Source organism: Drosophila persimilis, unplaced genomic scaffold, assembly GCF_003286085.1.
Source record: "Drosophila persimilis strain 14011-0111.01,24,50 unplaced genomic scaffold, DperRS2 tig00000002-arrow-pilon, whole genome shotgun sequence".
Taxonomy (NCBI): Eukaryota; Metazoa; Arthropoda; class Insecta; order Diptera; family Drosophilidae; genus Drosophila; species Drosophila persimilis.
This window is the reverse complement of record NW_020825289.1, coordinates 18630648-18656058: the sequence shown is the minus strand read 5'-3', so window position 1 is coordinate 18656058 and position 25411 is coordinate 18630648. Positions and strand designations below refer to the sequence as shown.

General features: G+C 44.5%; 2 protein-coding genes across 2 annotated transcripts; one reads left to right on the top strand and one right to left on the bottom strand.

The window, feature by feature from the left end:
• Nucleotides 1–256: 256 nt before the first annotated feature.
• Nucleotides 257–20878, top strand: LOC6593039 (serine/threonine-protein kinase DDB_G0283821). The gene is made up of 9 exons (XM_002017680.2): nucleotides 257–746; nucleotides 14386–14476; nucleotides 14567–14770; nucleotides 16644–16881; nucleotides 16946–17049; nucleotides 17564–17716; nucleotides 17800–18112; nucleotides 18175–18352; nucleotides 19430–20878. Exons 1-9 carry the CDS (start codon nucleotides 713–715, stop codon nucleotides 20716–20718), a joined length of 2604 nt encoding a protein of 867 aa, XP_002017716.2. The 5' UTR covers nucleotides 257–712; the 3' UTR covers nucleotides 20719–20878.
• A 1501-nt stretch (nucleotides 20879–22379) lies between these two features.
• Nucleotides 22380–25248, bottom strand: LOC6593085 (cyclin-dependent kinase inhibitor 1). Its single transcript, XM_002017682.2, has 3 exons — nucleotides 24405–25248; nucleotides 23918–24333; nucleotides 22380–22802 (listed from the first exon to the last, which is right to left on the bottom strand). The coding sequence occupies exons 1-3, from the start codon at nucleotides 24566–24568 to the stop codon at nucleotides 22648–22650; spliced, it is 735 nt and encodes a 244-aa protein (XP_002017718.1). The 5' UTR covers nucleotides 24569–25248; the 3' UTR covers nucleotides 22380–22647.
• Nucleotides 25249–25411: the final 163 nt, after the last annotated feature.

Here is a 25411-nt window from a genome sequence, read left to right as displayed (position 1 = left end):
GTTTGGCTGTATCTGTGCGTTCTTATTTATAGATACATATTGAATGCTCGCGAGAGTCGATCGGCGACAAGTCGTGCCAACCGCAGCCCCGTGCCTCTGCCAGTTATCAGCCAAAAACACATTTATAATGGAGCGCCAAGAGCGGCCACAAAGGAAACACACATATACGAGTATTGGTAAATGGCTGAAGAAGCACCAGCCGCGGCGAAAATGGCTCAAATCAAATAATGTGCGGCCAGGCCAAAACAGTTTGAGGCAAGGCGCTCGCTCGCGATGACACAATAGCACGCTGAGGCGCAGGCGAACGAATTTCGCGCTAATATCAAGCATACGCAACGTGGTGCGCCACCGCTGCCGTCGGCTATAAATAAACAAAAGGCAAACAATTCTTTTGTGCCATTTTTTAAGTGCGCAGAAAATACAAGAATCACCTAAAAGAAAGAAATATCCCAAATATATATTTTGATTTCCAGTCAAAAGTGAAGTGAAGTTGATTTGAAAAGCTGAAACGCAAAAGCGAAAAAGTTCTAAGTAAAATAAAATAATTACCATTAAATATTGTAGATAAAAGCAAACGCATAAACAAGCAAAACCCACAGACATTTACGCCCGGGGAATACTCACAAATATTTGTTCGTAGCCAACGGAAAAGTGCAACAGCTTCAGCACGGGTCAACGTCTGCGGGAAGCCAGCGCCAGGGGACGCAGCAGCATGATCTACATTGATGACTCAGAGCCGGAAGGCGGTAAGTCCCAATGGCAGTCGACTAATTGGTGTGGTACGGCCACAAAAAGGCCACCTAACGGAGCACTCCGATATCAGGCGAACAGAAAACCGGCCGCTGTCAACGCTGCGTATACGTGTTGTGTATCACCGTTGATAAGGGTCGCCTACTCCTCCTGCGCTCGATTGCCAGCTGCTATCTACATATATACTATATAAGAGTATATATTTCAGGGGCTTTATCTTAGTAAACTCGTGTATATAGCCTCCGATAAATGCACCCAGAGATAGAAGCTAGGGGACTTTTGTAATTATTGTAAATTGTATTGTATTTTCAAGAGCTCAACTCTATGACTCTTTCAATCAGGCTTCGAATGGTTGTTCCGAACGGTTTTCATTAGTTCCTTTTCTGCACTGCCTTACCAAAAAGCAAACAAAAATCCCTTTAAAACCAAACTGCAAATAGACAAATCAAATCAATACAAGTCTATGGCTTAGCAGATGTCTCTGTTGTCTGTTCCCGCCCCAGCTATCAGTATCAGCGGATAACAACGCTTTAATAAAGGGCCAAAACAATAAACATTTTCGGCCCATGATGCTGATACTGATGCAAGACATTAACTTTTATGCACAGATAAAAACCCAACCGAACCGTACTGAACCGAACGGATCTGTTAAAATCAAGCTGTGAATGGTGAAAACAAATGCTTAAACGATTTAGCGCCGCATCCCAATGGGCAAGGAGGCTTTTAAAAATACATGAATTTCAATAAAATACGACAATGCCCGACACTGAATTCTGGGCCCCGTATTCTGGTTGGGGGAGGCATGGCATCCATCCGTTCCCCAAAAGGGTGTCCAGATAAGGCGGGACTGTGATCAGGAAACATTTGCGCCGCCGTTTCCATTGTCAGAAACAATAAATTTCACGCATAAAACAAAAGAGAGGCCAAATAATTTCTCTCTTATTTTTTCTTTTGCTTTCACTTTTTTGCCATATTAAAGCTGAAATAAAAGCCAAGGGGAAGTACGAAAAAAGAGGCGATGAAGGATAAATGTCACACCAGATGAACGTTAAGAGAGAGCCAGAGATCTGAGAGGGTGGCTTGTTAGTCAGTGGTAACAGTATCTGCCGTGGAGCCCAAAGACAAAAGCAAGCCCAAAGTCCCAAACTCCTAAAAAACGGAAACGGAAGTGTCAAGTAGTTGGACGAAGCGGGAAATGGTTAAAAGGGAAACGGCCCAAAGAGTGGGCAAAAGCATGTAGCATGAAAAATGGCGAGCGGCGGGCAATTCCAGAAATGAAAGAACCTACAAAATAAAAACTTCGACAGACAGGCAAAGAAAGACAAAACCAAACGCGTAACACGAGGAGAGCGACTTCAGGGAAGGGAAGCGGTATGGATGGTATACCGCACACAGAGGCGTCCTGATTTAGTGCCGCCAACTCACGCCACAAGCCAGAAAGAAAGAAAGAAAAAAGCAAAGGGTTACGCGTCTCGTTTTCCCAGGCAGTTTTCCCCAAATTGGCAAATAACAACAAACGGAAATACTTGTCTACCTGCAGCAAAGGTGGCAGCAGGTGCCTGAAGGCGGCGGCAGGTGGAAACCTGACCGATTGGCCAACCTTTTCTGGCAAATTATCACAGTTTCTTGTCACCCTTAGACATGCCTACATACATACACATACTATAGTGAGTGTTTCTAGGGTTTTTCTCGGCTAAATTATGTGCTAATGACACATAAGCTGATTTCTCAATTTCCTTTCTCCAACCTCTCTACGTAATTATGGGAAATCTTGTGTACTCGAATCTTCCCGGGGCTCCAGAAAAAAAGGAGCTTGAATCAGACAGGAAATGAAAGCATTCGCAGCGGAAATTACCAAACCGCAGAGAAATTCAAATCGCTTGCACATATTTATAATGAAAATATATTGGATATTTTTCCCCATTCTGTTTTTACTCAGATACATCGCAAATCAAGCAAGAAAGACTTGAAACTATGCATTATTTTCTTGTATACTATTTTTAAAAAATACATTCGATTATTATAACAAAATTTTCCATCGCCTGTTTGGGGGGAGGGCGAGGAATCGATATTGTATAAACATAAAAACGAAATCTGCATAAAAATGCTGGCCAGCCACCGATGTTCTGGCGTCATTAAACGAACAGAATGTACATATTTCTACATAAAGAAACAGCAACAGGGTGCACCCGCTAACAGAGAAGAATAGCACATGGGAATATAGTTAGAAATTCAGCGATCATTCACTGTTCGAATAGGGGAAACATTTCTCATTTCTTTTTTACGCCGCCACCGAAAACATTCAAAATTAAATTTATATTTTGCCTTTAATTTTTCGTACTGCGCTGCCAAGGTGAGTGTAAAACAAACAGTCGAAAACCGAAAGAATTTTCACATGCTGTCTTGAAGTTACTCACCCTCACACCCCATGTCTCCCTCGGACCACAAACGAACATCGAGAGACTTTTATATATACCTATCTCGAGATACATATGTATACATATATAATTGAGATAAATTTATTTTACGTCGCATTTCATGTTGAAGGTCGTTCGTTGCTATTCACTTCAGTTGACGTTGCAAATTCCTCGGCCCTGCCTCATCGTAGCCGGCGCGGCGGGGTCTCTGTACTCTACTTTGTACGAGCACATACTATATAGGGACTGAGTAACGGGATCTAGACCATCAGCAATAGCCCCGATTTGATAATTTATCTATTTGTCAAGTAATTATGTAAATATTCCGCGCTTCCTGCTTTTCTTCTCTACCAGAAGTCAAATTGTGTGATTCTTCTTTAAGTATTCTCAAGTTGTGTGGTTTTTCTTCGAATTCCTCAGATATAGCTTTCTGTATATCGAGAGTGTCAGTGTGAGTCTAAGTGTGACTGCAAGTATGCGTGTGTTGAGTACTGAATGAATGAGAATGAATGCGGTTATGTTTTTGCGATTTTGGCTTGTAACCAAAATTTCCGAATTTATGTTTGTCTCTCTCTCAGCCAGCGATAATTTATTGAATGTGCTGGGACTGGGACTGGGACTGGGACCAGGCAAATTAAAAGACATTTTATATGCATATATCTGGGGATTATAACAATTTATAGAATTGAATACATATCCAGCCGCAGGGCATGGCAAAGCAATTCGCCATAAAAGGAGCTGGCCAGCCATTGAACACTTGTCTGTTTCTCTGGCCCTAACCATGTACAATATCAGTTCGGAATCATTCCATTCTTTGTTCCCGGGACATGCCTGCAATGTTGTTTAAATTTTTAATGCAAAAGTATATCTGGCTGTTTTTGCGGCCGCAGCTGCAGGTAGAACTGGGGCAGCAGGGACAGCATTAAAAATGCACATACGAGCGTGAGAACGAGTACGAATGGGTTTGATTATAACGCATACGCCATGTGGCGTAGGAATGCCAGACGCAGAGGCAGAGGCAGAGGCAGATGCAGATGGGGCGTGGACTGCCGCATGCTAAACAAATTAAAATTGCAATTTAATGTATTGGCAGGGCAGACAGGCAGACAGGAAGCCTTGTTAAGATTGCATTTGCCAAATGCAAAACCAAACAAACACCCTTTCCACAGAGAGGCAGCTCAATTTGCATGTATGCATGTGTGTATTTATGTGTATATGTATGCCTGTAGAGACTCTTACTTCGCGCCCGAAATGACAAACGGAAATTTCCATAATACAAAGCAGTTCCATCACTAACAGTTTCCTCCCAACCAAAATTCCACTGAAAATGTTATGCATGCGGTGAGGACGCTGCTCTGCGAATATAGGAGTATCCCTCATCCACACAAAATAATCAAAATTATGTAAATGCTTTTGGTCGCATCGTATGCTCTTATTTACTAGCAGCCTTACATTACGGCTCTGCACGCCGGGCAGGTCATTCCGCTTGCATTCCACGTCATCAGCCTCATCATTGGCTACTGTTATTCCCCATGGTGTTCTGTGTTCTGTAATTCCCATGTTGCCTGTTCGATGATTTATGGCCTCGCCGAGGTGCCACAGTTGCATTCATCAAAAGTTCTACCCGTCATCGGCTGCCATGGAAATCAAGAGCCATAATCAAATGTGCCAAGTTAATGCATTGCGTATGCGACATGGGGTTCGACCTTTTATTCTATCGATAGTCGGATTTTTGGGTCCAGTTGCGAGTTCTGTGCGATATTTAATTAAAGACCAGTAACTACATTTGAAATGCATTGACTTGCCGAGTGATAGCCCCCATTCCCCAATGGTATCTCTCCTGGTAATCGCCTTTACGCAACCAAACAGATCGTTATTCTCGAGCTTTGGCCCATTCCGGCTGAAATTAAATGAAACGCAATAAACTGTAACTGCGTTGGGGCCGGGCCAAGAGTAATGCGTCGGTTGGCGGCCAGCACAGAGCTGCTTCCCAATGCAGCGCAGAGGAGCACAGGAACAGAGTGGAGCACTCCCAGAGAATTATGGCTTACCTCTGCTGATAATTACTGGGAAAATGGTGCTCGACGTCAACAAACGCTAAAGCATATCTCCACATTTGGATCCGCTTTAATATGTGCGAATATGTTATTCTGCGCACAATATCCTTGTAGGCAGGGAGCAAGCAGCTCCCATTCATGCTTTTCCATCGATAGCCAACCAATTTGCACCCATAGCCAGAGCTTCGCTCTGATGTTTTTCATTTCACGTACATGAAACATTTCTGTATGGGAATTTGAAATCATCTGATTAAGTTTCAATCAAAAGGACCTACAGCACTTGCAATTATGTGTTGCACTGTTGTCCACTGTAACTGTTGAAATGTGTTTATCAAATGTTATTGTATAAAAATATTTGCTGTAAGTAGATTGATTCATTACGAAAAATATAAATTTTTAATTTTTTCTGTTTTAAAATCACAGATTCTTAATTCTTGTTAACCTAAAAAATATCAACTTTCAATCAAATACTGCAACAACTATTATTGTTATATGTATTCAGCACATGTTTATATTTCAAAGAAGTGTTGGACTTATTCCTTGATCTATTAAAAGTAAATTGAAGCTCTGAATGGCCCCTTCTTTTCCTTGCCCTGGGGGGTTGTGTAAGAACCTATGGCTGGACATGTCATTGGCTTCAATCCACTGAATAGTTGAGCACCGGCAGCGTATTGTATAAATAACCTCAACACCATTAAATTGTCAAACGTGCTGAGCTCTCTCTGTGGGTGGGTGGCTGCCTATCTAGATGTCTCTTTCCCTACTTGGCTGGCTCGCGTTTCCCTCTCTTTTGACGTGTTTCCGTATGTGTGCGGGGTCTCTCAGTATCTCTCTGCATGTGGCAGATCCGCCCACGTAGCTGGCAAGTGCAAACTTTATTTAGAGATGTCAAACTGTCGCTCAACATGGACACGATACATTGTGCAGGAGCAGGTCCGTTGTTGCCTTTGCAGTTTTACAATACGTGTCGAGGCCACTAGACAACTGCGGAGCGGGTCCCACATGCCGACAGTCCAGCTCCAGGAGCAGTAAATAAAGCGTTAAATTTTAACAAATTGTTGTCCGAAGCGCGTTCTAGCTCCCAGCCCCGGCACGGGCTCCGTGTCATTGAATGGATGACCTTTCAATTAGCTCTCATTTCCGTTGCGCTCTCGCCACTAACCATTGGATTGGTAACATTCGATATACCTAAATAAAAACCTGCATCTTGATTAATCGTTTTGTTTGTGGCGCGGAGCGTTAATTGATTTATCTTGCTGCCTGCCGTAACTAATTCCCACAGCTGGCAAATTATTTATGGGCGCCCGCAGTTCCCCCACCCAAATACCCAAATATCGATGTAGCCGGATGTGGCATCCGTTGGATGCACTTCCGCTTCATTTTCGGCAGCCTTTCTGGCCGAGCCTTTGCGTTCTGCACTTTACGGCTGTTATTCAATTTTGTGCCCCCGAAAACAAATTCAATTCGATTTGAGTGCAAATATGTGTTCTCACTGTCATGGCACTGAATATTCGCTGGTGCTTCTGCCGGCATTGTTGTAGCTGTTGTCTATTGTTGTTTAAAGCATCCACAGACAACAATTCGCCGCACTCGTGGCTCTGTCCTCCGCCCACTAAAAATGAGTGTCTGGCCTCGCCTTTGATTCATGCGACCATTGGCCTACACACACACACACTCTCGATAATACCTCGCAACATAAGTGAGCACTATGAGAGCTATATAATTTTGTTGTAGACAAAATAGAGCAATGAGAGCACACATCTGGGAAACACCTTTCACATGAACACTGTTGTGATGCCTTTCCGATCGAGAACAGTCAGATTCTTTCTTCTGATTAAAGGGTGTCGAATAGTCCGGAATACGACTCAATAGTGCTGTTCTTTGTGTTCCCCTATGAAATTTGTTTTCGCAGCTGTTTCAAATTCAACTGTTTGTGCTCTTGGCTTCAAAGTGCTTTGCTGTTTTTGGGTCAACTTAAAGAAGTACTTATCGTAGTGTCAGAAAATGTGTTTGATAGATTTTATAGGCACAATTTTAAGTTAAATTAGCCACAACTTAGTTAACCAAATAGACCTTCCAAAAGAGTCACAATTCAGGCTTAATTTTATGCATCCCTTATGCTATTAGCGCCAAAACCCATCGAAAAACCGCATCAAAATAGCCGCAACGATGCATGTGACTGCATGGCGTGGCACTTGTGGCCTTTGAGCACAACACTGCGTATACGCTATAAATTAATAGACTTTGCAGGAGCTGCCAGCGCGAGCCAATAATTAACTAAGAGCCAACTCTAGCCCCATCACCATGGGACGCCTCGTTCATTCACAAAATGTTTGGGATTCTATGCTAACGAGTCGCCCTTAGATTACACGTATGAGTCATTAAGAGCAGGGAACTGGGAAATGGAACACACACATGAATACATGCCGGGGTATATACAGTATATCTAGCAGATGTATCTGGCAGGAGAGGGACAGGAAACAGGTTGGCGTTGCTCATTAAATTAATTAAATGCTGATAAAAATGCCCCGAATGCTCCTGAGCCTGAGACATTCGCACAATTTTGAATTTTCATCACAGTCTGCGGTAAATGGTTGCACTTTTAATATCATTTTGTTGCAGAGCCGGGTAGAAAGTTTTAATGAGTTCATTGCGGTGTGCATCGTTAGTCTGGCTTAAAATTGTTTTGCATTTTGAAGCGGCTTGTGCTATTGCTGTGGCTGCCACGCCTGCTGATGCTGATGCTGCTGCTGCTACGCCACCTCTTCCTTTCATTCCCAGACAAAGCAGAACAACGAGGAAAAAATCCTTGGAAGAAGCTGGAATTTTGCAGCAGAACGAGCCTTTCTTTGGCCCAGCTCTGCCCTCTATTTATCTTTGCGTCTGTCTGCAGTCTACATCTGCAGTCTCAGCCTCCCCAGGCATTGTACTCTGGCTCATTGTTGAACTTTGGAATTGGCTTGAAATTGCTGTGCTCACATCGATCAATTAGCATCGTATCTGCTGATGTCTGCCCCTGCATGCTGTGCTGCCTGTCATGCAGCTCGAAATACGTTTGAATTTAGCACTTAAAGCTTTGCTCCTGCTGCTCAACTTTCGGTGATTAAAACTGTGAGCAGAACGGAAAAATTCCCACACACATCACGAATAGCGGCGTTGATTATAAGCGCGAAAGGAGCTCACCCACACAGTGGGAGGAGGCGGAGATTATGTGTGTGCCCACAAAAGCCAGCGTAATGAATGTGTAAAGGGATAACCAGAGAACGAATGGCAAGCATAGAGAGCGCATGAATGGGCGAGGACAACCACAAAGCGTTGGTAAGAAACAATTTAAGAAATGCGAGAGAGGCACACATCGGCGACACACATGGCGTATGCGTGTTGTGGCCATGATAATTGAAATGCATAGAAATAACTCGCTTAAAAAGCGAAATGAAAACCCCAATTGACAGAGGAATTGAGGGTGCCATCCTACCCTCATGACCCTTGCATACAAATTTCGAATGCTAATTTCATTGTGCAAAAGCAGCGAAAATTAAATGAAATAAAATAAAATTGCCACTTCCAAGCAAAATGACATTCAAGCTATAAAAAAATTCTTCAAAATGAGAGAGGAAAAGAGGGTCGACATCAGTCTCTCGCATAAATTTTGAATGGCAATTGCCCAATTAAAGAGTGTGCCACAAAAGTGCGCTGCATAAACTGGAAATTGGCTGCGAGTAGGACTCTCACCGAGCTGCTAGTAGTGTCGTGGTGGCACCACTTGTCACTGCATTAGAGGAGAGCTTAACGCGGGAGGAGGGGGTGAGCCACCCACCCACCACCCAGCCTGCCACTGAAACAGTGCTTCCCCTCTCTCCCCGTGCTCCTCTTGATAGCTTGTACGAGTAGGTGGTGTTCTCAGAATTTCCTCCCTACTGATTATTACTTTTCAGTTTTCCATAACGATTTTCATTTTCCCTCCATCCGCGCCGCGAGTTGTCGCAGCGGATTTACGCATGGCATGCGAACCACAGGCACGCAAAAAAAAATGTAAATGATGAAGATGAATTGCCTCGTGTTCAAAATGGAGCCCAAACAGGGGATACTGAAACGTATTAATACGAATTCGAGTATATGTGACAGGACAGGGATATATTCCCGATATTGATTTGGGTCCCCTTTCTGTTCGCTGTTGGTTTGCTTTTGTATTTAAATAAAAAATTCAGCATTTAATTTGGCAACTTTTTCGTGTCATTTATCATTTATTGAGTTTGTTTTATCTGCAAACATTTCACGCATCTAACGCATCCATTCGATTGTGAGAAATAAATTGTCTGTTGCCTTCGCTTTTCACTAATCGAAGGCGGTTCCAGAGGAGGAGAAGAGATGGCACAGATAGCAGCTTATCGTACTTATATACTAATGTACATATGTATATATTTACCAGTGTGACAAAATCACAGAAAATTCAGAAAACATTGACTTCAGTTTTGAACTATAATATCAATTTATGTAAATTCTTGTGGTTTTAAGACATGGCTTGAAGCCACTCTCATTTTCGCATTGTGGGGAGGCAAACAATAAGTGCGGATACATGAAAAGCACTTCCGTCTCTATCCCTTTCATTTATGCATGACCATTTGATGTGCCATGTGCATATGTGACTGTGTGGCAAGTTCCGTATAATAACCAATTTGAAATGGCACCATATTCACAGTCACAGTCGGCTGGAAGCCTTCAGCAGGATTCTATGAAAACTTTTGCCATTTTTTTAATTTTCCCACCACATACCATCTCCCTCTATCTCTCTCATTTTGGCTGTTCCCTACTCTCTCGCTCTTGGCAGGCACTTAGGCTGATTAAAGTGCAGAGACATGCCCGCAGTAGCAGCCCCAGCAGCAGCAGCAACAATAACCGGGCGAATATCTGTTAGCAACTGTACAAACACATTCGCAACAGTTTTCGCCATTAGTCAGGCCCACGTCATCAGCCATTACGAGTATATGTAGCCTGGTCGAAGTTCACAAAGAGTCCACAAAAAGAAGTACTACGAGTAGTTGAGGAATGGAAGGAAGGCTGCCTTCGGGAGACGGTATGCCAGATTTCATGTTGCAGTTGCAGCGAGAAGAAATGAAAAAAGGCTTATAATAGCGTATATATTTAATTAATTTGCAGAAGATTTTTCCACACCATTATTTAGAAGGATGCTACTTGCATTTCACATTGAATTAAAAATGAAAAGTTTTCATTACAATATAAACAACTTGCAATTCCTTGGAGAGTGCAATGAGAACTAATTTTAATTTAACTTTGACGAATTCGTCCCTGTAGTAAAATATCAAACAAAAGCTGCCCGAACAAAGCAGACATGCAGTACTTCAAAGACCTTTCCAGAGAGTGCAGCCTGTAGCTAAAAGCATCTCTCAAGTTGATTTTGCATATTATTTATGTTGGGAAACACTCGTAGGCAACACACCTCTGCGGGGCGATCTTTGGCCTCCATTTACGGGTATATGGTCATGGGTGCGGTGCGGTGATTCGCAAAAGCCTGGCCATTAAATGCGTGGCATGCCTCCGCAGATTGCTTTGGGTCTGGTGGTCTTTCCGAATACGAATGAATTGCCAGACGAGCAGGACGCTTAAGTTGTTCGCATAAAAAGTGTTATTAAAAGCAAATGGAAACAATGAAGAAATGCCATCCTCAAACTTGGCTCGTTCTCGTGCCCCGGCCGGCACTCATATTAAAATGCCAAGGCGTCTGGCTCGTGGTTTTGTGGCATGCGCGCACGCGGCGTATGCGTACTGTGTGGCACATTGATATCAAACGTTTGATGTGCAACAGTTTGCCATTGTTCGACATGTTTTTTCATTGCTAAACTCAAGAATAGCGCCTTCAAATTGTGTTATTAAAAAATTTTCATTACGCGCATTACTCAAAATAATGGCGGCAACAAATTGCAGCCACAAATCGATGGCGCAGAAGGAGGACCACCAAAGGGAAGACATTTTTCGTTTGGTTCCATTCTTTTTTCCATTTTAATCTCAAAGTCAAGGCAACAGTTGCCAAAATGAGAAGAGCGAAAATAGATGGGGGATATCGTGGGAGGACTCGTGGGACATGACAACCGGAGCGAAGGCAAATCAAAGAAAAATTTGCTGATTTTCATATCAGAAAAAATTGCCATCGTTGGCACAAAAAATCGTTTGCCATTTGCATCCGCAGAAGCTGTGGCAGTGGCAGTGGCAGTGGAAGTGGTACTCTATTGAATGAGAAGTGCACATATACCATCTCATTCCCTCCCCTCTCCCTCTCTATCTGGCATTTTTATTGATATTGTGCATAAATTAAGTTTATAAAGTTTTTTGAATTGAATTTGCAACGAGTTGCACTTCCGAAAGCCACCCAAACATTGATGCATGTAGGGGAAAAAAGACAGAGCGAGAGAAAAAGAGAGTGCTTTGTAGACAGAAACGCTTAACAGTAATAAGCTGGTTAAGAGTTAAGTGTTGTCTGCCACACAGTTCAAGCTTCAGATAAAAGCCATGTGCGAATTCCCATTGGGGAAATATAATACACCGAGATCTCTCTCTCTCTCTAATGGAGATAAGCATACCATGAGTCACCCATTTGAATAGTTCCGAAGTTCTCGATTTCATACCTTTTTTCTCAGTATATCGCTCAGATTCGTCCTGGTCGCGCAATATTATATGCAGATCGAGAACATTTCGCAGCTTAATGGATGGCTGTGGCGATGCTTTGGCAACTGAAATTGATTTACGAAAAAAACACTTCAAACGGCTCGGGTCCAATTTCGATTGCATTCGGGCTTGAGCGCTGGCTAGACGTGCCACTGCCACTGCCGCCCCGTTCGCCTCCTTGCCCATTTCGGCGTGTCGCATATGGGTTGCCCCATGTTCAGCCCCGCCTTGATGGTAAGCGGTGGCAAGTACAGTGCAGTGCAGTGCCATTGCCAGACGGGAGTCGATATAAATTCATTTATTCATGAGCTCGAACCAGGAAATGAATGTGAGCCACCTGCCCCTGGTGCGCTCCCGTGTTTCCCCTCTCCACCGCAGCGAGTGTGAGTGTCTGAATGTGAACGTATGAGTCAGTGTTTGTGCATAATATATGAGTGCTTGTCTACGGCTATGGTGAAATTTCATGAGGGTCGCGGAGCGATTTATGAAATACGTATTTCGTTTCAACTAAATGCAATGAATTATGAGTCCAAAGAGTTCTCAACTTTCCTCAAAACTTTCGTTCAATGGAAGCTGCTGATTGGGGGGTGGAGTGAGGAGTGAGTGTTGGAGACTGGGCTCTAAAGGACCTCTTCAATTTTCTTCTCTAATGCAAGTGTTTGGGCGTGTTTGCCGAAACTTAAATTGTGCGCATTATTGGCAGAGTGCACTCAAATGCACTCACATGCACATGCACATGCACACACACTCGCTCTTGGGCCGCAGCTGCATGCATAAATTTGTGCCCAAAACCGTTTAAACGAAATGCAGAAAGGAGCAGAAAGGAGCGGCGAGGCGAGGTGAGGCGAGGCGTGGCGTCAAGTCTCAGCAATCGCTGCATACACATCCGAGAGACTCAATGCAGACAAACAGCAATGACAGTCACACACACACGCACACACACACACATGCCTCTGCCTCATCCTCCATTTCTATTCACAGTAGACCCTCAACTTTCACTTTGAATTTGCAAAGTTTCTTCTCGAGAAAACGGCATTCACATTCCACAGCCGGCACCCCCAGCCATGCCATGCATTTGCTTCGATTTTGAAAAGTCTTTTGCCTTTGACTTTTCCCCTGCCTGCTCCAGCCTGCTCCAGCCTGGTCCTGCCATGCTGCTGCCTTTGATTTTAAGGATTTATCGTGTTTTCCAAAGCATACTTATGTGCGCCATTTACATATTAATGGGACAGGACAGACAGCCATCATAAGTGCATCGTGCATCGTGCATCGTGCATCGTCCCTCGAGCAACAGCAAGTGCTTAACTGACTTTTCTTATTCTGCGTGCCGCCTATCGACTGCTGCCCCCGACTCCAAAGGATTATCAATAATTCAAATTGCACATTTCTGAACTCGACTGATTTCTGCTTTCCTTCTTGTGGACGCAGAGCTCCGGGAAATCCCCATGGATTACCAGTATTCTGGCCAAATGTCAAGAGGGAAAGTCTGGGGCTTGTGATGGCAAAATATGACAAAATTTATACTGTTTGCTGGCCACACTCACACTCCACTCCACTCACATATTCGTCACTGTATTCCCAGTTATTCACACACACACATCCGATGTGTGCTCGTCACTTTTGTTGTCCTCGTTTCGTAGGATACTCCTGGTCCTCCGCAAAACTCAATTGAATAAAGTCATTTTTATTTGTTTGGCAACTTGCAGACAAGCAGCAAAAACAACAATAAGTAACGAATTGAGTTTTGAAAAGGGTTTCCTCCAGAGCACAGTAAGCTCTCTGCAATATGTCCTGCGAAATATATGACAAGCACAATCGGTTGTTCAGTTTTTCAGTTGCCAGACAGGCCCACTGCCATTTCGCCATAAAGGCCGATATGAAATGCACTCTGGAAAAGACGAACAATGAAAATGATTGAAATGCTTGAAATACGGGTAACCCTACCAACATGTCCTTGGCCACTCATAACACATTAGGTAGGGCATGAGTGATGGAAACGCAAAAGCGAACAACAAATCTAATCTAAATCCGCAAACTAAGTGCAAGCAATCAAATCAGACAGTTGAAGACCTTATCTAACCAAAACATTTCCGACCAGAGCCATAAGCCATCCACGAATGCGAGTATAGTCTGTCAATCTATGGCATTCTGCTGATAAAGCACTGATAATGGGTATTGGAATGGTCTGTTGGTCTGATGAAATGTTCTCTTTGCCAGATATAGATGGCTCAAGTGTCAAGGAAAACTAACCTAATTCCATGTCCGAGTCAGTCGTAATTGAAATCAAAAAGTTCACTCAATCTTTGAACTTTTACTCACGGTTGCTGGATAGGGTAGACATCAAAGAAGTTACTCGTTCTAGCTTCTGTACAACTTGTCTTTAGTATGTATTCCCATGATCCTGGCAAATATCTGATTAGCATATATTGATTGCTTGATTTGTATTAACATAAGACTGAAACCCATACTCTCTTTTGCAGTTCTGGAGCCGGTGTTTCCTATGCGCGATGTGACCATAAATCGCAATGTCGATGCCCATAAACTGTTCGATGTGCTGGGCGAAGTGGGACGGTGAGTACTTAGGTGCCAAGGATCGGGACGCTGGACGCTGGACGCTGGACGCTGGTCGATAACTAATCCCTCTCCCCTCTCTGTGTGCAGGGGAAAGTTCGGTACGGTGTACAAGTGCAGGGACAAGACGAATGGCCTGCAATTGGCCGCCAAGTTTGTGCCCATCCCGAAGCGCGAGGACAAGCGGAATGTGGAGCGAGAAGTGGAGATTATGAATTCGTTGCAGCATCATCTCATTATACAATTGTATGCGGCATACGAATATCAGAAAATGATGTGCGTCGTCCTGGAACTGTAAGGAAGCGCGCCGAAGGGTGACCAAGCCGTTGAAATATGGCTTTATGAATGTGTTGATTTTGCCTTGTTTGTCGCTCGTTTCGTGTGCGTGTGTGTGTGTATATATATATATCTCTCCCTTTCTGTGCCTCTATGTTTCTGTCACTTTCTGTTTGTCATTCAGTGTTCCCCAAGTTTGTTGGTTTGTTGGTATCCCGAAGGGGACCTGCGGCTGTTGGCCACATTGTTGCCGGCACACAATATCTTGCAATCAGTGGGAATGTGCATAAAATGCGATTTACACGTACGCACATTATCGTAAACTAGTAAACTTCTCACCCACACAAACACACTTGCCAATACACTTTACGCACACACCAACGCGACCAGAGAGCGAGAAAACCTTGAGCAACAGGTTGCCCCTTTCTAGCATTTATATGAATTTATAACAACTTTTATTGGGCCCGCGACTTTGGTCCGGACAAAGTTTCTTTCTCTTTTCTTGGGTTGTTTCTTTGTCTGACACGGGTTGAGGGTCCGTTCGGGTCTCCAATGGCCCATAAAAACATTTGAGCCAGGTGGGTGTGGGTGTGGGTGTGGGGCACTGATTAGTCCACGGCCTTGACCCACATTCCCCCGCCCACAACATAAATTGGGAAGAACAATGGCCAAACGAAACAATTTCATTTTCATAGACATCTCACTAGCACCAAAGACAATGCCCCGAAAATGTCTTTGTCAAGTTACATTAATTTTGAGCAGCACTGCAATTGTTCAGGATTTTGTTGTCTCAGCTGCTGTTGTTCGCCCCGACGTCTTTTCCAAAAGCCAATTGTTGACTTGCACTGTTTGTCCTGGCATATTCATAGCATGGACTCCTACATAATGTACACATATTTGGGCAAGACAGGGCAAAACTTCTTCAAGCGTTGACTTGCAGCCAGTCCGAACATTGTTTATTCATCTGGGCCTTGATCAAATGCACAGTTTATGACAGAGTCCGGCTCGGTTTCCATTAGGCTAATGTCTGTCGGAAACTCTGCAGAAAAAAGGGACAGAAAGGGAAAACATAAACTGAAACAATCTCAATTTAACTAGATTCGAATGTCAGTGCCATTGCTACTTTGTAAATATTTAAACATGTAGTCTGGCAAATATTCTGTACATTCATCCTGACAGCCATTCAGATCCGTCTGGCAAATTTCGACACAAAGCCAACCGAAAATCATACGCATAAGAGTCTTAACGGATTTTCTCGATTGGCTCGCATCAGATTTTCCACAGAGAAAGTACACAAAGAAGAATATCAACCATTTAAAAATTGCAATAGGATAACCTGTTAGATTAATAATACTCCCTATCAGGCATGAGTGTTCCTTACACATTCAAATTTAATTTACTCGATTTCTGATTGAAGAGCATCAACTAACCAAAACAATACCCGACAAATTTTAGGGGGGAGTCGAATGCAATTTGGGCATTGAAGCATCTGATGGGTGGGTTTTGTGTTACAGTAGAAAGAAAATGCAAATTGAAAATGGAATTTGGGGAGCGCACGAACACAATTCCCTCCGAATCAGATCCGTCTGCTGTTAGTTGATGCCCTTCACTCGTGTCCGTATGGGATGGATGTTCATGTATTATCTGACTTTCGTGTTCTGGCAGGGCAATCGATACTCTTGTAAATAACATATCTAGAGACTAGAGTGTGCCAGGTAAGGCGAATGATTATAACCGGACTATAGGCTAAACACTTCCGATAAGGTGGGGACACTAAACAAAAGACCCTAATCTCTGCATGAGTTAATCAGTAATCAATGCATGTACCTCGTTTTGTCATCTGCTAGTCCGTAAAGATGGCCTTTATCCTGAAATTTCTCTGTCTCTGCAGCATTGAAGGCGGCGAGCTCTTTGACCGCGTGGTGGACGATGAGTTCGTCCTCACTGAACGCGTCTGCCGCGTCTTCATCCGTCAGGTGTGCGAGGCCATGGCCTTTATTCACGGCAATGGCATTGTCCATCTGGACCTGAAGCCCGAGAACATCCTGGTGCTTACACAGAAGGGAAACCGCATCAAGATCATTGACTTTGGCCTGGCACGCAAATTCGATCCGGACAAGCGTCTCAGGGTGAGTCCTTATAATCCCACACTATACCCCCCAACCACTCAATAGTAAACTTTTTCCCTCTTAGGTGCTCTTTGGCACACCCGAGTTTGTGGCTCCGGAAGTTGTGAACTTTGATTGCATCTCCTACGGAACGGACATGTGGAGCGTCGGGGTCATTTGCTATGTGCTGTAAGTTGAAAAAGATATAGACACATGTTAAGGCAATGTTAGAAGTAGAAGGAATCGGATCTCTATTGCATGTAGATTGTAAAACTAAGTCATGTTCCTCTTCGTCAACATTTTCACGCTCAATTATTTAAAAATGTAAATCTTACACTTCCTCCGATGCCATTAATATTCCTAAACTCTTGGCAAATATTTTTGAAACATTTATCGCCAGTGAAGCAATTACAAAATTTAATCAAAGACTTGTCCCTGTATCTTAGGGGTTTGTACGGGAACTAATTAAAAATTTGTACCAGCCAAAAGTGGAATAATCAAATGGGGGGAGTCCTAACCCAACACTCACTCACTTTGCCGACACCCCACCCCAGTGCAGTGGAAGAAAATTTAATTTAGTTAATTAAGTGTTGGGTCTGGTGTTTTTTTATGCGTTTATTTATTTAACTTACCATGCTTTTACATTTCATGTTTATTGACTTTGCCACACCCATCCCATCCCGGCACACACATGATGGTACAGCATCTCGGGTCTGTCGCCATTCATGGGCGAGAACGACATTGAAACAATGTCAAATGTAACCATCGCGAAATACGATTTCGAGGATGAATGCTTCAATGGAATATCCCCGGAGTGTCTGGATTTCATAGCCAAGCTGTTGGTAAAAGACTTGAGGTGGGTACACTTTTCCCTACTCCTAATTAGAGTCTAGTCATAACCGGGAAATCCCCTACCTACCTCTGTCTCTCCATCCGCAGTACCCGCATGGCAGCCGCAGATTGCATGAAGCACAAATGGCTCCAGCAGCGGGCGACCGCGACAGCCACACCAATAGCGAAGGGAGCCTCATCGGCGTCGAAGACACGTCTGAAGTCGCAGTCACCGACACCAGCCGCCTCTGAGTCCTCCGAGGAGTCCACAGAGACCATCGAGGACGACGACGACGACGTAGTGGAAGAAGTGAAGGCAGCTGTGGAAACGGGGGAGGGCGTAAGGAAGCTGGAACAGGACCAGGACCAGGACGAAGAGTGCGAAGAGCTTGCCAAGCTCTGCAGTGCCGTGGACCTGGAGGTAAGTAATGGCATAGCGCAAAACCATGTGTCATATTCCACATGCTATTCCTTTTACCACAGAACAAAGAGCTGGATGCCACCAAGGATAACCTCAAGAATTTCATTGTGCGCTGGGAGACGCATCCCAACAGTCCGTACGTCTTCGATGTGGAGGGCAATGTGATTGCGCCCCTGAACGAGACGAGCTATCCGCACCCGCGACGACCCCATGGCCAGGACAGCATCTCCTCGTCCCGAGGTGAGTACTGCCGTGGCGGCGGCTCTCAGCGGCAGCGCGACCGGCATGCCCTCATCCATGGCAAATGATGGCTGCGTCCACAGCCGCAAATTCAACTGCACCTGCATCCTGCATCTGGATCTACTTTGTAAATTACATGATTAACTTGTCAAACACTAATTGTTGTTCTTAACGTGAATGTGAACCGAGTTGGCTCGCTGAGAAGCGCATACAGAGGCGCCCTGCCTTCTCTTCTATTTCTCTTACTTTCTGTCAGTCTACATCCTTCTCTGTGTTAACCCAACGTCTATTCTGTGTGCAAGAGAGGGAGGGCCAGCATGCCAGCCAGAACTGTTGTTAATCTTTAAGTAACTGTAGAATTAAGCGAAGTTTTGGCATCCTTGTAGCGGATACCACCTGTATTAACCATTTTGACACTGTGATAATGACAGCCATTGACAAAACCAACCAAAATATGTCCAAAATATACTTCAATTTGAATACAGAAAACCAACATTAAGCACTACTATACTTCTCTATACTTTGTTCGAGCCTCGAAGCCATATGCCAATCTCCCAATTCCACTCCACCCCAATCCTATCCAATCCCAACCAAATCCCCCAAAAACCTACCCCGATCCTAGGTCAGACATAGATCAACACACTCGTACATAGCCACAGTTTCTGGTCTGCCAACCAGGTAAGCCCAAAGATATAAATCCATAGCCATCATCCACAGAGATCGCAGTTCAGTTTATTCCAAAGTCTGTCTCATGTTCATTCGTTTTCTTGTCCGTTAGGGAAAGGGTCTTTCTTTTTGAATACACAAACTAACCCCATTTGCTGTCTCAACGAGCTGTGTAAAACGAATATTAAACCCATTCCATTTGAACAGAATACCATAATGATCATTGGGATTACTTTATACAACTCTCTTAACCCAAAAGCATGAACTAATTCCGTGTCTAAGCACTTCATGTACAAATTAAACGTAAACTTTTCTTGATAATACTCGTATCCTAACCATCTATGTGTGCCACTCGTAACCACACACTGGACTAACGATTCCAACGAATCTAAAACTCTCCTCCATTTCCAGTGTGTTCGCCCTCGCCGTGCGAGTCGATAGCCACGATGACGGACGACGAGCAAGGCGAGGATGATGCCCAGCAGCCAAATGAGGAGGAGTCGCCTTGTGGCGACAACGAGAGCCCCAGCTCCGTGTCGACGCCCATCAATGAGTCGCGAGAGAAACTCTTCCCGGTCATGGGCTCCTCCAACCCCTCCACGCCCACGCCCCAGCACCTGTTCAACGAGAACTTCGACGAGTTCTCCGGCAGCGAGTCGACGGCCCAGCAGCAAAGGAGCATGAAGAGCTATCTGCACACATTCGATCGCCGAAACTCGGACACCACCTACCTGCTGGGGCGCCGCAGCTCCGGGGAGCGCGTCAATCTGGCTGACGAGATCCGCAAGCTCTCTGACCATCTGCTCATGCTAGCTGATATCAACACGAAGCTAGGGGACGCCAACCACAACAGTAGCAACAGCGGCACCAATGAAGCACCTACCCCAGCATCGCCCCAGCCTACTCCAGCTGGTGCTGAGAGCAGTACAAGCCGCACCTCCGAGACTAGCCAGGAGGGAAACAAGTGGACCAGTCGCGCGACCAGCAGTAGCAGCTGGAACCGGCCCACGCCCAGGGGCGGACTCCTCAGTGCCGCCAGCAGCAGCAGCCAGAGTCACACCAGCTCCGACGATGGACAGGGCCAGACCAAGGTCAGTTCGCTGTCCGTGCGCCTGCAGCAGTCAATCGAGGAGACTCCAAAGCTGAGCAACGGCAATGGTAGCGGGAGCACCTGGTCCAAGTCCCAGGTGCAGTCCTTACGCAACCAGTCCACGTTGAGCACGATGAGCAGCTCCAATACCCGGAGCAGCACCTCAAGCCAGCAAGTACAAAAGTCCTCAGTGGCCACCACCTCGAAGGTAATCTCCAGCAGCAGCACCACCAGCAGCAGCAGCAATAGCCATCACATGGTCACTGAATCAGCCAGCAGTCGACGGGCCAAGTTCCGCATCAATCAGATGAGCCGCGACGTGCCCGTTGGACTGCCCGACACGCACCAGACGGTGAATCTAGAGGAGGCGGCTAACACCACCAAGGACTGCCTGCTGCATCTCCTGGAGAAGTACAATGAGACAAAGATACGCAACCCCATGGGCCGGCATCAGAGCATCAGCGTGGACTGGCATATGAGCGACAATCTGGAGTACCGATCAATGAGCTCCATTAATGCCTTCTTCCAGCGGCACAACCAAACCAATGCCGGCGGCCATAATGTGAAGAACATACAGGCCCAGCTGGAGGAGAAGGCGGCGGGGAAGTAGAGGCAGACACACTGCATACTGCAGACTCCACTGTGTATATATCTGATGTATATGTACTATATCTATACAAATATCGGCTAAAGCGAGTGCTCATCTAGTTAAACGAATCTAGTTAAAATTACTACACTGCAAATTAAACAAAGATTAATATTTATGTATTTGTTGTAAGTAATCAAATCAAATAAAACTATTGAAATAAATGGAAAAGTAAATTATGAAAATTTTGTTGTTCTTTAGCATAAACAAAGAAAACTTTTCTTAGAGAAGATTCTTTCTTTAGGGATACCTTTCTGTCGAACTGATTCTAAGTGTGATAGTCACAAGATAAACAAAGGAATACGAGATTTAATCTTATTAGTTAGTGAATTGAATGATATAGTGGCTATTCATAAAAAAAGTCTGCAATATCTGTATCTGCTTTAAGAACACATAACACTTCGCGTATTAAAACAAAGTTGATTTATCCCCATCTATGTAGCAGCAGTAGGACATAATTCCATATTTCGTTAATGTGTTCTTTAAATATTAACAATTTAAGGCTTACAGCGAACAGTGAAAATGAATATTAAAAAAATAAAAAATATTCTTTCTACCGACTAAAAAATCAAAAACAATTTATTGCGATCAAAAAAACAAATATCAACTTATAAATTGTACAATGGTCTATAAATATACTACACTACATAATACGGCTACCACTACAACCAAAACGATGAATTGGAATTATAATCAATAACAAGCAACAACATGTAAATGATTTTGTGGATTTGCGGACTGTCGGATTTGTCACTTTCTGCAAACATAACATTTTCTGTATTTTATATTCTTGTTCCGTGATTGTTTTCCTGTTTTTCGTTTTTCGATTTTGTTTTCTGCTTTTTCTTTTTATTGAAGTATGAGTTGTGTATATAGTAATTATACAGCTATACATATAAATATTAGGAGAATACTTTGGATTTTGTTCTTAGTTAGGCCTTAGGAGTAGGTGGTTATGAATAAATGTTATGAAGAATAGGCTCTGCCTATGTGTATAATAGGTTCTATTTAGTATCTAATTTTTGTACATAATAGTTGTAGGCAAAACTGTTTTCATAATTTGCCCCAGAGATCATGGCAAATCATAAAGACATTTTACCATTGGTTAAGAAGTTACAGCTTTGAAAATTTGTGGAAATTCGGCCGCAATCAAAATGAAGAACGGCCAAAAGCCCAGAAATTTACGCACTTAATCAAAGTTTGTTGGCTTTTCCACTGGTCGAATTAAGGACAATGTTAGTTGGTCGAACGAAAGCGAGACAGCATTGAGCCAAGTCCGAAGACCCCTGCTCAATGTGGCCCCGTTTTAGTGGCTTTTAAAGTTAGTCAAAAGTCATTTTTGCTCTGGTCCGGGGTTTAGTTTCAATAAATTGCCGGATCCGAGCAAAAATGAGTTTTTTATCTAAGGAAATTTCGAAAGCACATGTTGCTAACGAAATTTAAACGAATTTCAGGATTTTCAGGTTATTAAAAGTTAGAATTTCATCGATAGAAAGGTTAAATTTCGGTTCGTTTCAATTAAGGTAAGGATAATTCCATATAGCTAGCGGTCTCTTGATTTTCCTCTTATCTTGTTGTTGGTTCAATAGTTTGTTTAGTTTTGTTGGTTGTTAAGAACTAATCACTTAGTTTATGGCATTTCCCACTAGGGAAATCTACAAAGTTTCATTTAGCTCGAACTTATTGGCTTACAACTAGTTACTGGTTACGGGTTAGGAGTAGTTGAAGACTATCAATTAATATTCGCAACTGTCGCCCTTGCACTGCATAAAAGGTTTGTAAAAAATAAGAAGAATACTACAAATCGCAGTGGCTTATAAAAAATCAAATAAAATTATACAATTGCAGATTGCAAGTCTCGATTCGGTGGGGCAGTGGTGGGACCCGGGCGCCCTAATTGTGGCGCGGCCGCTTCAGCATTGCCCCAAAGTGCGCTCCCAGTCCGAATCCGCTGGAGGAAGAGGATGATGGTGAGGTGGTGCGCAGGCGTTTCGCGGGCGACAGTTTCTTGGGAGCCTGGGCCAGTCGCTTGCGCTCCTTCATGAACTCTGCAAATTGAATAAGAGAAAACAGGGATATTAGTTGCATGAAATTTGTAAATATCAAATCAAAGTCAGCTGCTGCACATCCCATGGTGTGGCCTGTTTCCTGCTCCCCCTGTCATTGATCCCGGCAGCAGGATGGAACAGCAGGCGCCGCCTGTTTTTGCACATTTTGATTTTGGATTGTGGCACGTGGCTGGCAACAGCCCCTACACACGAGGGTTGCAACACACCCTACCCCCTGTCCAAGGGTAGCAAATAATGCCAGACGGCAGCTAGACAGTTTGGCCAGCTCAGGTAGAGACGCAAGTGAAAGCAAGAGTGGAGGTTTCCTCAGTTGCACGAGATGCCTAAGCCGCATAAATTACACGCCCAGCTAGGTCGCCACCAAAACTACAGCAAGTCAAGGCTTGGCTTCTCTTCCCAACTGGCCAGCAACTCCACACTGCCCAAATGCGGGTGCGTATAGAATGCCCCGAACAGACACTTTTTATTATTATAGTCATTACACATTCATATGCGAGGGGCATATAAAAAACCAAGCGAACGAACACAAAGCAATCAAAGGGAGGCTTGATAAGGCTACCAGCCATGGACTTGCCATGGTGGTGCATTGAAAGCTGATCCCCCTCGCGTTCTCTCGTAATGAGGTCAGGCAATAGACAAAGCAGAGTCAGAGCCAGAGCCACGCACAGCTGTTGGCATTTATAGACGAGATGCAGCGAGCAGAGCAGAGCCCGCATGCGATCGATCTGAAATCAACCCCCGCGTGGACGAGGATCAGATCAGTTCCATTCTGTTCCGTGGATAAAGAGATGAAAGGCTGAAAGATCTGAAACAGCTGCAGACAGCGCCAGAGTTCGTAACCCTTTCGAAAATCTCCCATAAAGCAAACTCTAATTGCATAGCAAGTCTATAATTTTGGTTTAAGTCGTTCCCCAGCAACGCCCACCACTAAAAGTCCTCCTCCACCCATGGGAAACGAAACTAAACAGAGGCGGGAACAATATGGGAAACCAATTTGTAACGTATATCGAAAGTGCAATCAAGCCTGACTCTGGGAATGGTCAAGCTCTGCTGGGCATTGCCCACCCTCGTCCTGGTTCTTGTCCGGCACTCACCTGTGATTTTTGGCTGTCGCTTGCGCAGCGCCTGAGCGGATGTTGTGCTGCTCAGGCTTTGACTCAGGCTGGACGGCGTGAATCGCACGGTAAGCGACTCGTCCTGGGAGTCGTAGCAAGAGTCGTTGTCTGTGTTGGACTCCAGCGACGAGTTCGCCACATTCACTGTAAAGTTCTCGCGCTCAGCACGCTCATTGATCAGCGCATCCACGTCGCTGGCGCCGGACTCCGCGCTGGGACGTACGTGGGCCGCACGAGTCAGGGTGTACATTTCGGGGGCAAAGCTGGACTCCTGAAAGCTGACAAGCTCCCAGATGAACGAGGAGCTATCCGCCAACGGCGTGCCAGCGCGGAAGTTGAATCCCCACTTCTGTGTGGCCATTTCCTGGTGTCTCTCCAGCTCGGCATTGAAGGGCCTGGGCACAGAGGAAAAGAGGATTTGGTTAGTAAATCAATCGTGAGAGAGGAAAATCTGCAGCAGACTTACGCTTTGTTGGTGCTCGCCTCCGTGGTACTGGGGCTGCCGAAGAGATTGCGCTTGATGCGATTCACCTGACGGCCGCAGGGCAAATTGCGACTGATCGACGGACTGGCACTTATCTTGCAGAACTCACTGAGCATGACGGGATTTAGCACGCGTGCACTGACCATGTTTGCTGTTTGTGGGTATATCTGGTGTCTGGATGTGGCACTGGGGGCAGCTCTGTTTTGGCTGCTTTGGCTGTTTTGACTGTGCGACGCAGTTTTGTCGTTTCTGCTTTGGGCCACTTGTTTGCGAATCGCACGACAAAGCGAACTGTCAAAGTTTTGGCGCCAAAACTTTTGTTTTCGGAGGGGCAGTCTCCACGTTCACGCACACACACAAACACACACGTTAACTGGGGAGAGCACTGGTCTCCACAAGGTCTGTCGGAGCGAGAGCGAGTAAAACGTTTCTGTATGTGTAGCGCTATTGCAAGGTCTTTTTTGCGTTGTCTTTTACACTTTTTTTACTCCAAAAAATTGTTGCCTGGCAATTTGTTTATAAATTAATTATAAACAATATAATCACCTTCGCTTGCACTGAGACTAAATATTCCACTCAACGCACGAACGGTAGTTGCCAGTGAGTTGTGTTGTTGTCTCCGAGAGTAAGAGAGCACGATGTGTACAGTTTCTTTCTGGTTCGATATGTTCGCAGCACAATTGTTGTTAAATATTTGTTTATACAACTATAAGATGTTGTAATACTACAGCTCCGTTGAAATTTTATTAAAGTTATGAGTAATTTCTAGCGCACTGCGCATGGGAATATGCGCCACCGACTTGCTTGCACTTCTTCTGTACCTCTCTCGACGAACTCACTCAACAGAATAAAAACACAGATAAACAGCCAGAGCAAAGCAAAACGTCAAACAACCACCAAAGAGCGAACCGAACGCGTTGGCAGCGCTGCGGCGCGCTCTCTGCGTAGCAACCCTCGTTTTCAAAAACACGATCCAAGAGGAAGCACCA

Bases quoted from the DNA above. Each gene is read 5' to 3' on its own strand.
- LOC6593039 (XM_002017680.2), top strand. From the start codon at position 713: ATGATCTACATTGATGACTCAGAGCCGGAAGGCG. The intron at 17,050-17,563 runs GTAAGTTGAAAA...ATGATGGTACAG, and splicing joins GGGGTCATTTGCTATGTGCT to CATCTCGGGTCTGTCGCCAT. The intron at 18,353-19,429 runs GTGAGTACTGCC...CTCCATTTCCAG, and splicing joins CAGCATCTCCTCGTCCCGAG to TGTGTTCGCCCTCGCCGTGC.
- LOC6593085 (XM_002017682.2), bottom strand. From the start codon at position 24,568: ATGGTCAGTGCACGCGTGCTAAATCCCGTCATGCTCAGTGAGTTCTGC. The intron at 24,334-24,404 runs GTAAGTCTGCTG...CTCTGTGCCCAG, and splicing joins GAGGCGAGCACCAACAAAGC to GCCCTTCAATGCCGAGCTGG. The intron at 22,803-23,917 runs GTGAGTGCCGGA...TTCAATTTGCAG, and splicing joins GCGACAGCCAAAAATCACAG to AGTTCATGAAGGAGCGCAAG.